General features: G+C 41.9%; 1 protein-coding gene across 1 annotated transcript; it reads left to right on the top strand.

Moving 5' to 3' along the window:
• The first annotated feature begins 47 nt into the window (after window positions 1–47).
• On the top strand, window positions 48–5,457 carry MRPL32 (mitochondrial ribosomal protein L32). Its single transcript, XM_065939717.1, has 3 exons — window positions 48–196; window positions 2,015–2,196; window positions 4,683–5,457. The coding sequence occupies exons 1-3, from the start codon at window positions 67–69 to the stop codon at window positions 4,935–4,937; spliced, it is 567 nt and encodes a 188-aa protein (XP_065795789.1). The 5' UTR covers window positions 48–66; the 3' UTR covers window positions 4,938–5,457.
• Window positions 5,458–12,558: the final 7,101 nt, after the last annotated feature.

Raw genomic sequence — 12,558 nt, 5'->3', positions numbered from 1 at the left:
TGTGCGCATGCTCAAGGTAGGGGCGGGACCCAGAGGCCTGGTGGGTGTGGCTTTCGGCCGAGCAACATGGCGCCCACCATGCTGGTGCTGCTGGTTCCGCCGTTGCCCGCAGTCCGAGGACTTCTCCGGAACTGTTGGAAGCAGCTGCAGCGGAAACTTCTGCAGAGCCGACCAGGTTTTCCCAGTCCGCCATGGGGTACGTAAAGAAGGCCTCCGTGGAGAAGGGTTTGGACTGGGGACCCCAGGCAATGTGGTGAATTTTGCTCGTATCTAGCCTGCTCCGGTGTTCTGATCTTTGGCTGCGTGGAGGAGACGATGTTCCGGGCATTCACTTACTTAGGAACAAAGACAGCAGTTTTTGCCCCCAGTCCCCTGCAAAAAGGAAAACAAACATCCTCTGACTGTCCCATTCCTACAGGGAATGTAACCGAAGTGCATTAACTTAGCATCAAGGGACAAGAGCTCTCTAGATCCTCTTTTCTTTCCAGTCCAGTCCACCACCTAAAGCAGTTTGCCGTCTGTGGCATTTGAGCTTTGTCAATTGACTGTTGATCCTCTATTTCCCCTGAAAACTAATTTTAAATGGAAATGTCTTGGCTGTTAAAATTGTCATTCCTTTGACGTTTACATTCTACTCGATTTCGAAGTTATCCCGAACATAATAATGATAATACTCAGAAGAGCCCGCTAAATCTCAAGTGAAGTGAAGTGAAGTCGCTCAGTCGTGTCCGACTCTTTGCGACCCCATGGACTGTAGCACGCCAGGCTCCTCCGTCCATGGTATTTTCCAGGCAAGAATACTGGAGTGGGTTGCCATTTCCTTCTCCAGGGGGTCTTCCCGACCCAGGGATCGAACCCTGGTCTCCCGCCTTGTAGGCAGACGCTTTTACCGTCTTAGCCAACAGGAAAGTCCCACTGAATGTCAAAGTCAACATATATTTAGTAAGATAATCTCCACTACAATCCCATTAGGTGTCTCCACTTTTCAACTGAAGAACTAGACTCAGAAAGGCCTCAAGGTCACACCGACCTTCCAGAGCCTGTGCTATTAACCACAGGTCTGTGCTTAGCAATACTTTCAGGTATATTGAAAAGGAGTACCAGTGTTAAACAGCTTTGTATATTTTTAAGAGTTCCTAAAACCAAAAGAAATATTGCAGGCCTGAGGAATATAGCAAGGAGATGGTAAAGAAATCTTTTTCTTTTTTTTGTTTTATTTTTAATTGAAGGGTAATTACTTTACAATACTGTGTTGGTTTCTGCCATGCATCAACGTGAATCGACAGTAGGTATACATATGTCCCCTCCCTCTTGAACTTCCCTCCCACCTCCCACTAATTTTTATAAACAGTTTAGAAGAACAAAAGTGAAACGTTGGTGGTCACAAGAGTAAATTAGTATCCTACAAAAAGTGATGAGTGAGTTCTTTTCCTTAGAGTACCTTCCTTAGGGAACAAGACTAAATATTATGAGAACTAAGTGTCTTAAAGGGCCTATCAGGTTATATGACTGAGGTGCTAACTCAATTTGAATATAATAAAAAAAAAGACAATCAGCATTTATTTCTGTGCTGGTAGGAAGTGGATTTTGAAAGCCTCAAGCTTAAGATTTACTTGTAACTAAATACTGCTCATCAAGTAGAATGTGGACAATTGAGTGAATTTTTTTTTTTTGCCTTGTTTTGTTTAAATTTGGTGCCTCTCACACTTTTATTCATGTTTACTACTAAACCCCTGAGTTCTGTATTTTAAGATGAGAAACTTTTGGTAGAATTTCACTGATTCATTTAAGCAAGTGCCACTAAGAAATATTCTGTTCTAAAATTATTTCAGGTATGAACTTTAAGTATATTTTAATAGCTTCTAAGATTTCCTGTTAAATGTCTCTTGAATGTAATGTTTTAAGTTACATAGGCCTGTTGATACATTACTGTTGATTGTTAAAGAGAATGATACTTGGAAACGGTCATTTCGAAGCTAGAAACCCTTCTGTATCTCCATGGTTTATTTTGTAGGACCAGCGTTAGCAGTCCAAGGTCCAGCTGTATTTTCAGAACCAGCAAATGATACCAGTGGAAGTACAGAGACCTGCAGCCTTCTGGATAGTATATTTTGGATGGCAGCTCCTAAAAACAGGCGCAGCATTGAAGTGAACCGGTGTAGGAGAAGAAACCCTCATAAGCTTATTAAAGTTAAGGTAATACGGTGATTTTTGTGGGTGTACTTTTTCTCATGTCCACCACTGCGTAATCTCTTGATTTGTCCATATAACCTATGAGTAAATTATTTTTAGATCCTGTATGTCTACCTTTCCCTGGTCTAAATAAATACAATATTCTTGTTATATATGTATGCGTCTACTCTTCTGTAGGCTAAATACTCAGTACCCAGTCAAGGAGGGAGTTCAGAGTCTGGACAGAGAACTGAGTTATAAAGAGTCTGTGACTTTTGTATCGTGAGCTGTGCCAGCCCTGAGCTGTGTGCTTTTGAACTATATGTAAATAAACATTTTAACTATTGCAGAGCCTAAAATTAAAGTCAGAAGCAGTAGATCTATTCAGTACGGGGTTTTATTAACCCTGACAGGCTTATTCTCTTCTTTCCTGAGTCCAATGAGATACTGTGAAGTAAAATCCTTAGATAAGTAGTAAAAATAGCTGATATCTTAATAAGTGCCTATGATGTATCTAAGTGCTTTACATGAATTATATTTTCAGAACAGCTCTCCAAAGTAGATATTGTTTTGCTCAGTTTTAGGATGAAGAAACTGAAACACAAAGGATTCACCTATGATCCCAACCTTAAGTGGGAGAACCAGGATTTGAGCCCTGGTAGCGTCCTATTGTGGAGAAGGCAATGGCAGCCCACTCCAGTGTTCTTGCCTGGAGAATCCCAGGGACGGGGGAGCCTGGTGGGCTGCCGTCTGTGGGGGGCGTCGCACATGGTCGGACACGACTCAAGTGACTTAGCAGCAGTAGCAATGTCCTGTTCTGGAGAAAGAAATGGCAACCCACTCCAGTACTCTTGCTTGGAGAATCCCGTGGAGGGAGGAGCCTGGTGGGCTACAGTCCACGGGGTCGCAAACAGTGAGCAACTTCACTCACTCAGTGTCCTATGGAAGTCCTGTTCTCTTGAAACATTTTGTTGTGTGTCTTCCTATCCTTAGATAATTCATCTCAGTGCTCCTTCTCCGTCTCCCCCCAGCCCTAACCCACCATCTCCCATGGGTACACTTACTTCATTGATCTAAGTAACAAAAACTATAGTGTTTATGGCCTTTGATTTGTTAATTTATGGCTTTAACAGCCATGATTTGAGTTCCTGTTTACTGCACCGCGTTCTCCAGGGCAGTGCAGATGGAACTCAAGGACAGAAAATTGACTTCCATAAGCTTCCACATTCAGTATTAAAACAAACCCCTAAAAAAAAAAAAAAAAAAAAAAAACCCTAGAACATAAGCTCAAAAAAATTACTGAGTCATGGTTGGGACCACACTTAAAATGTGGAACTGGAAAATACTTCATTAATTTAGACAGTTTTCTGTTAACATATAATTTGTTATGCTAGGTCTTTGTTAGCAAAAGAACACTTACTGACCATGGGTATTTTTTCAATTCCTCGAGTTGAATGTACAATCCGGTTTTCCATGTATTGGAGTAAGATGAGAAGTCAGTGGGTCAAATGATTTGCAAGGTTCTTTGTTTCTTTTAGGGTTTCCCTGGTAGCTCAGACTGTAAAGAATCTGCCTGCAATGCTGGAGACCCAGGTTTGATCCCTGGGTTGGGAAGATCCCCTGGAGAAGGGAATGGCAACCCACTCCAGTATTCTTGCCTGGAAAAACCCCACGGGCAGAGGAGCCTGGCAAGCTTTAGTTCATGGGATCACAAAGGGTTGGACATGACTGAGCGACTAACACTTATTTCTTTTAGAAAATGAAGTTCTTGTTGTCATCTGCCTGATAAATGTTTGTATGTTAGTCTTCAAACATGTTTAGAGTTTCTTTGATGTTCCTGTTTACTCTTTTTCTTTATATTTCAAATCTACCTTTGGAACCCATTGAAAGGACTTCTTTAGAGATGAGAATTGTCTTATTAAAATTAGATACATGTATAAAAACTCATTAAAATACCCTCAATTATAATATATCAAGAGTTTTACATTAAGAAATAATCAGTGTTCATTTATAGGAAGAAAATCACACCCCATACCAACTATACATCATACAGGAATTTGAATTACACTGTGATAATCAGGGGAAGCCAACTTGTAATGTGTTTGTCATCTTGTTCTTCCCAGGATTGACTGAAAGGAAAAGTGAATTCCCTTTGCCTTGGTCTCTTAGTTAAGATGCTGGCTGTGTGGATCACCCATGGGCTCCTTACCAGATGTTTAGTTTTTGAGGCTGGGGGAATGGAGTACCATTTCACGTAGTAAGACTGTTGTATTTAAGTAAAAATGTACCAGATTCAAAGTTGGTAAACCTGGCTTCTAATTCCAGTTTTCCTACTAATTCAAATCAATGTGTGTCCTTAGTTTCCTGATTAAAATGAGGTCGAACTGGGTGCTCTGTGACCTTGTGCAGGATGAACATTTCCAAAGAAGTTTTAATACAAGCCTCATCCTTGATGATGTGTGCATTTTGTTGCCTCTCGTTAAATTTTCTTTCTTTCTTTCTTTTTAAAGAACAATATAGACTTTTGTCCTGAATGTGGTCACCTGAAACAGAAACATGTCCTCTGTGGCTATTGCTATGAGAAGGTGTGCAAGGAGACAGCAGAAATCAGAAGACAGATAGGGAAGCAAGAGGGGGGCCCTTTCAAGGCTCCTACTGTGGAGACAGTGGTGCTGTATTCGGGGGAGACACCCTCCGAGCAGGATCAAGGCAAGAGGATCATTGAGCGGGAGAGGAAGCGGCCGTCCTGGTTCACCCAGAACTGACATCAAACATGTTTCAAGAGGAGAGCTTCACATAAGACGTTTCTCCTAAAAAAGAACGATTCTTTGCTTTGACATTGGTTGTGTGCTTGTTTTTAAATCATCGACGTAGCTTCAGACATTCTGTATAAGCAGTTAGTTTTTTGCAGGTAATTTACATCAGGAGTAAAGTCTAAATGTTTCAGCAGAGGCTCAATGGATTTCTGTGTCTGTTTCTATTATACAGTGAAGTTTCAGTAAAGATAACATTTTCAGGACTGAGAGATAAAACATAATTTAAAATTCATAGCCAAAATTAGGAGTATGGGTTCTAGTTTTATTTGTTTGCGACTGGTTTTTCTTACTCAAGAATACTTACATGTATGCTTTTGTTTAAATAACACCTGGAAATAGGTTATGTAAATTCTCGGTATCATTTTTTTTAAGATGATAGATGTAGCAGTAAGAAAAAGGTTGTTCTGTTTCTTGTTTTTCTTTTGCTTTAGCAAATTAAAATTGCCTTTGTATGGCACTTTGTATGAGACATAGCATGTTACTTTTTTTAGATGGAACAGTTCTTGATATTTTACATTAAATCATGATAATATTCAGAATTCATTAGATGTTCTTGAGATCTGTAATTAATAGTTTGGGGAGAGGGATTTTTTAAAGGAGATGTGAGTGAATTCAGTAGCACACAGAACATGTACTGAAGGGGTTGCCCTTGCATTTTCCTTCTAATACGACCTTTTAGTTTATTTCACATTTCATCATGTTTATAACAGTGGGTTTTTTAGCAACACAATTCATATTTCTCCTTCCCCCATCTCTGTGTCTACTCTGAGTTCAGAGTTTGGTGTTTTCTGCCTCATGGAAAAGGAAAATAATAGAAGTGAAATAGCTTATTAAAACACAAAGTAAGAAAATTATATAGTTGAATGAAAAATCAGAAGGCAAAATAAGATAAAGCCCAGGGATATATTTAAAACAAAATGCATGCTGCAGTGTCCTGAATACTTACAAGAATTAGGCAGTGAATTCAACACTGAACTTGCTTTTGTTTGAAGAGGACATCCATGGATGAGTCTACACAGGTCGACACATGAACCAGAAGTGTACTCCTACCCTGGTATTGAGGCCTGAGGTACGTTTTGCCCCTGAGATGTCATGAGGATTCTGTGATGGAGTCATCCATGTTAACATTCCCAGAAGTGAAATGACAAATTTCATGCAGTACAGTATAGACCAAAGATATAAGAGTGTGATTCAGTGAGAGCAAATCCTTAAATCTTCCAAAATACTGGAGTCTCAGTAATTAGCTCTTTGAAGACTTAGCTGCACCTTCATGTATTTTTTAAAAAAACAATCTGAAGGAATTGGTTGCTTATTCTCTTTAAGGCAGTCCTCTGCAGATAATGATTTTTCCTTCTGACAAGCCTTAGAAGTGCCTAGTGTCAAACTTCAGGTATATATACTTGAGGTAGAATCATGATTGGTGGTGTTTTAGTCACTCAGTCGTGTCTGACTTTTTGTGACCCCGTGAACTGAAGCCTGCCAGGCTCCTCTGTTCATGGGATTTTCCAGGCAAGCATACTGGAGTGGGGTGCCATTTCCTTCTCTAGAGGATCTTCCCCACCCAGGGATTGAACCTGGGTCTCCTGCGTTGCAGGCAATTTCTTACCAGTTGATCTACCAGGGAAGCCCACACGGTTCATGGAGGCTAAGGCTAACAAGGTACACACCCGAATCTGCTGCCTACTCAGCATCTCGGTTGACTGTCAGGTTGCAAAGTATGTCTGGGTACACATTTTCCGTAGATTTGGCAGAAGGCTACAGAGCTGAACCTAGTGAGAACATGTGGTTAGGGCCACTTTTCTGTTTGCTATTCATGGAAGATAAACGCTACTAAATGCATCCCCAAATTAGCAAAACCCGATACCTGTTTCATGTCAGAAAACCATGACATAAGGGTGAGTGACCATCACTTTTTGAAGAGGTTATCCCACAAAGTTATCTTTATAATAGATTATATCAATTCATACCTCCAGTTTTTACTATCAGAAACATAAAAATCATGAGTTTGTGTAAAAGATTTTTTCATGTTCTGAACACTAGCAGTGACTGTCATCCCTACTTGCCCCTTTCATCGAGATGAGACATTTTACTTTTGGAGGGAGGGCTGGTGAGGAGGTGATGTCCTCTCAGCTTGGTGGCACTCCCCTCCATATTCCTTTTTTTTTTTTTTTTAAAGCCAGTTCCTAGCAGATAGCCAAGTTCTGAAAACCTAAGCATCTGACTTCATTGCATCTACCTGCCAGAGTCCTTTGAACCCTAAGCATCTCTTTCCTGAGCTATTAACAATGAACTTGCAATCAACTAGTTTCCAGTCTTCTCATATTTCTCATACATCTTAATAGATTTTAAATTACAGGAATAATACTATAGTTAACGAAACAACACAAAGTATATAACGAAAAGTTAATCATTTCTCTACCACCATGGAGTATATGCTTCTAAATGCCACCCTGCTGAGAGGGTGTTTTGATCGTATCAGTCCCTGATAAAAACCAGGCTCCTAACAAACCCTGCCTGGTATCCTCATGATACGCCCCAGTCTTTGTGCCTACACAAAGCATGGTTTGTGTGTACACACACTGTGGTACACACCCAACCCTCAGGGGTGAAGTCATAACCACGTTGAGCAGAGCATGCATGCGTCTTCTCAGCATGCATCACTCCTCCCACTGTCCCCACTTGGCTCCACTCTGTGGTCCATCACTGAGTCTCCCTCCCAGGCCCCCTTTCTGATCCACCCGCTTTCCCCAACCTCCTTAGAGTCCTCAAGTCCCCATCCTTCAGGCTCTCGTACACTGCTGTGGCTTTAAACAGCAACTCTGTCTTGATGCCTGCCAATTTGGTATTTCTTACATGGACCTCTCCCCTGAACTCCAGATTCATATTCAACCGTGAAGTTGGCCTTCCTGTCAAATGCCTATCAGATGTCTTAATCCAGTGTCTGCACTCAGAATCTCTTCTCAGTAGGGTCCTACTGTTCCCTCGGTCTTCTCCATCTCACTAGATGGCAACTCTGTTCTCCAAATTGTTCAGTCATCCTTGACTCCCAAAGTCTTTCTGTGTATGTCTCTCTGTCTCTCTCTCATATCCAATCTATGAACACAAATCCCACCAGCTCTACATTTTAAATATACTTAGATTCTGATCATTCATCACCACCTGCACCTCTGCCATCATCTTGCCTAGAAAACCAAAGTACCACACTAAAAGCTCTCCCTGCCACCACCTCGGTCTCCTATAATTCCTTCCCAATGCAGCACCCAGAATCCTTTCAAAGCGCATCAAGTCATGTCTCTTCTCTCTTTAAATTCCTTTACTTAAAACCTTAACTCACCTCACCCACTCCCTGCTCCCCCCCACCCCGTGTCCTTATGTCTGTTCTCTATGTCTGTTTCTCCATTACTGCCCTGAAAATAAATTCATCAGTACTGTCTTTCTGGATTCCATATATAAGCCTCCGTAAATGATATTTACATTTCTCTTTCTGACTTACTTCACTCTGTATAATAACCTCTTGCTTTGTCCACCTCATTAGAACTGACTCAAATGCATTCCTTTTTATGGCTGAGTAGTATTCAATGGCACCCCACTCCAGTACTCTTGCCTGGAAAATCCCATGGACAGAGGAGTCTGGTAGGCTGCAGTCCATAGGGTCGCGAAGAGTCAGACATGACTGAGCGACTTCACTTTCACTTTTCACTTTTATGCATTGAAGGAAATGGCAACCCACTCCAGTGTTCTTGCCTGGAGAATCCCAGGGCTGACATGTGTCAGACATGACCGAAGTGACTTAGCAGTATTCCATTGTATACCTATGGCTGATTCTTCTTAGTGTATGACAGAAAACCACAAAATTCTGTAAAGCAAATATCCTTCAATTAAAAAATAAAGTGGCAAAAAAAAAAAAACAAACCCTTAACTCAGATGAAACATGTAGGTACATGCACAAGGATTTTTGCTTTATGTTGATACACACACATATGTATATATACATATTCCTTGTGAGTTTTGGTAAAATCAAAAATATTTCAGATTTATAACAGAATGACCTCTAAAGTTTTGATTAATCTTTTAAATATATGAATGACTTTTTCATAATTTGTGTGGTGTGACTTTTAAATTTAAGATTTCCTGTTAAAGAAGTACAAAGAGTACGGGTCTTTCATACATCCCTGGCATGGGGATCACTTCAACACTCCCCTCAGAGAACTAATTCTTACCCCTACCCCCATCCTCTCATATCCAGTTGTTAGGTTTTAGAGACAGGATTAGTCCCTCAGTATTTCCAAATCTGTGCTTTGGGACTCTACTGTCTATGATTAGCATTTCTTTTCCTGGCACACATACCAAAATAGATGCTCTGTCTTTAGCTGCAGCTGGTAAGAAGCAATGTCATCCAGTGGCCTATATCGGTGCCTAGCATCTTAATTTGAGCCTCTTGGAACAGAACGCGGTCTCTCCCAGGGCCTGGCTTCACTCGTCTCGACAGCAGAGGGCAGCCGAGAGCACGTTCCTGGCGCTTTAGGGGCTAACCCAGGCCACTTTTCCCCCGGCGACTTTTACTGCTTTGGAAACACTTTCCTTGGTCGTGCCTCTTCCGTCACCCAGCTCCCGCTCTTCTGCTGTCCTGCTGACGTCCTGTCCCTTCCTCTTCGCCACGTTAGGGAAGTCGCCAGTGTTAAGGATGCTATTTGGAGCAAGGACGGGAGGAAAGCTAAAAGGACAACGTGTTCTGTTATTTACTCTCAGAAGCCAGCTTGACAGTTCAATCTGGAAATACAATTCGGAATTTACCGGGCATCCCGAGCCGCCTCGCTAGGGGGCAGCAGGTGAACTGTACTGACATCTCCAGTGAAATAAAAATCCCTAGGGTCCAGCAATGCTGAGAACCTGTCTGTTGCTAGGAAAGCCGTCCGCATGTGGAGAGCAGACAGGATTTCTGCAGAGGGACAGGGCTTTCCGCAACGTTGAACCCAGGTGCTGGCTTCTTTTCTCTGTCCTGGGCTTCAGCGACGCTCTTCCGTGGGGGGCTCCCCTCCACCCTCTTTTCTTACCCCACACACTTGCAGTGCACACATCATGATCAAATTCCTCCCAAGAGCTTTCTGCAGGATAAAAGCTTAGAACGCAACTACTTTATAGCTGTTTCTCCAGTGTTCTCCAATATTAGCATCTCAGTGGCTAAAAAGAAGTACCATTGCCCCAATCCTATAGTTCTTAACTAGGGCCGATTCCCTTCCTCGAACCTGGGAACGGGAAACGTCTTAATGACATTTTTGGTTGTCATCACTTGGAATGGGGGAGGAGGAAAGCTACTGACTTCTAGTGAGTAGACAGGGATGTCACTAAACAAGTCCCCATCAAACTCAATAAAACTAATTTTATTTTGAATCAAATATGTAAAAAGAAAATAGTTTAGTTTTCTAGAAATTTGACTTCCATTTGATCTTTTCCATATTTTAAACTCTCACAATGACCCTCAGGTCTAAGCCTCCAGGTCTAATTTTCCTATTGATCACCAGTCCTATATATCCAAATAATACCAGGGATTTCCATCAGGATGTTACCTCCCAGTCTAACAACTTCCAAATCTTTCCCTCAAAATTTGTTTCTCTGGTAGCCTAGCTTGGATCATTTTTTCATCAAACATCTATCATGTCTCTTATTTCTTTCCAACTATAGCATACTTCCGTTCGGCTGATTGACATCTCCAGATTAGCTCACAGAAGACTATTGATCACCCCTCTAACCCATTCCCCATCAGCCAAACATGTACTTGACCCAAACATTCCCATCTTGATAAAAAGTCATTGTCTCGTGTAAAGTTGTTCAAGCAAAACGCTAGTCATTCTTGACTTTTCTCTTCCCTTCTCATCGGACACACAATTCAAAAGCAACTCTTCTTCTTTTTTTTTTTTTTTATTTAAAAGGATTTTTTTTTTTTTTATTAGTTGGAGGCTAATTGCTTCACAACATTTCAGTGGGTTTTGTCATACATTGACATGAATCAGCCATGGATTTACATGTATTCCCCATCCCGATCCCCCCTCCCACCTCCCTCTCTACCCTCTGGGTCCTCCCAGTGCACCAGGCCCGAGCACTTGTCTCATGCATCCCACCTGGGCTGGTGATCTGTTTCACCATAGATAATATACATGCTGTTCTTTCGAAACATCCCACCCTCACCTTCTCCCACAGAGTTCAAACGTCTGTTCTGTACTTCTGTGTCTCTTTATCTGTTTTGCATATAGGGTTATCATTACCATCTTTCTAAATTCCATATATATGTGTTAGTATGCTGTAATGTTCTTTATCTTTCTGGCTTACTTCACTCTGTATAATGGGCTCCAGTTTCATCCATCTCATTAGAACTGATTCAAATGAATTCTTTTTAACAGCTGAGTAATATTCCATGGTGTATATGTACCACAGCTTCCTTATCCATTCGTCTGCTGATGGGCATCTAGGTTGCTTCCATGTCCTGGCTATTATAAACAGTGCTGTGATGAACATTGGGGTGCACGTGTCTCTTTCAGATCTGGTTTCCTCAGTGTGTATGCCCAGAAGTGGGATTGCTGGGTCATATGGCAGTTCTATTTCCAGTTTTTTAAGAAATCTCCACACTGCAAAAGCAACTCTTCTTGATTTTACCCCTAGGATATATCTGAGACCTGGGGTAAATGGTTTGGAGCCAAAGGCAGGGATGCAGAGAATGATTAGGGAGGGCAAGAATGGGTCTGGGGAGACAGGCCAAGGGACTCTGGCAGTAATCTAGGTCAGAGATGATGCAGCACAGGCCAGGATAGTGGCAGTGGACATAGAATGAAGAGAAGTTGAGATATATTTCAGAATATTAGACTTCGTGATTACAGATCAAGGATGATTCCCAAGTTTCCAGCTTCACAACATAGGAGATGGGATCAAGGAAGCATATACGAGGTGAGGGCAGGTTATGGGGGAAACTGAAGATACCCATTTTTGACATTTTATTTGATATACTCTTGGACATCCAAGCTGAGATAGAGAGGCAGCTGATGGACATGTGAGTGTGTAAATTCAGAAATAGCAAATGGAATTTTGGGGGCAGGATCTCAGTTCCCTAACCAAGGACTGAACCCAGGCCACGGCAGGGAAAGCCCAGAATCCTAAGCACTAGGCTACCAGGGAACTGCCCCAGATGGGATGCTTTTAAAGCCAGGGAAATGAATGAGATTATCGAGGGCAAGTACTCAAGAGAAAGAGCCATACACTGAGGAGATGCTGCCCTGCCACAGATCCCAAGAGAGGAGAGCATGTCAGAAAGAAGGAGCCATCCGTTCAGTCAAATGTGCCTGGAATGAGGATTGAAAAGGGCCCGATGATTGTGGCAAATGGAATTGGTTTGTGACATGACAAAAGCGATTTCATTTGTCTGTTGGTGGCAGAAGCCAGATTGGAGTGGGCTGAAGAGTAGGTGAAGTGAGGAGGCGGAGGCAGTGTTCCTAGACAGTTCTTTCCAAAAGTCGTCCTCTGCAGGGGAGTGGAGAAGTGAGACGATCGTTAGAGGAGGGTAGTGGATGGAGGGGCCAAT

The sequence above is a fragment of the Muntiacus reevesi genome, chromosome 6, assembly GCF_963930625.1.
Source record: "Muntiacus reevesi chromosome 6, mMunRee1.1, whole genome shotgun sequence".
NCBI lineage: Eukaryota > Metazoa > Chordata > Mammalia > Artiodactyla > Cervidae > Muntiacus > Muntiacus reevesi.
This window is presented reverse-complemented; position numbering and strand designations above follow the sequence as displayed.

Coding starts and splice junctions, on each gene's coding strand:
- MRPL32 (XM_065939717.1), top strand. CDS start 67: ATGGCGCCCACCATGCTGGTGCTGCTGGTTCCGCCGTTGCCCGCAGTC. Junction 197..2,014: donor TTTTCCCAGTCCGCCATGGG/GTACGTAAAGAA, acceptor TTTATTTTGTAG/GACCAGCGTTAGCAGTCCAA. Junction 2,197..4,682: donor ATAAGCTTATTAAAGTTAAG/GTAATACGGTGA, acceptor TTCTTTTTAAAG/AACAATATAGACTTTTGTCC.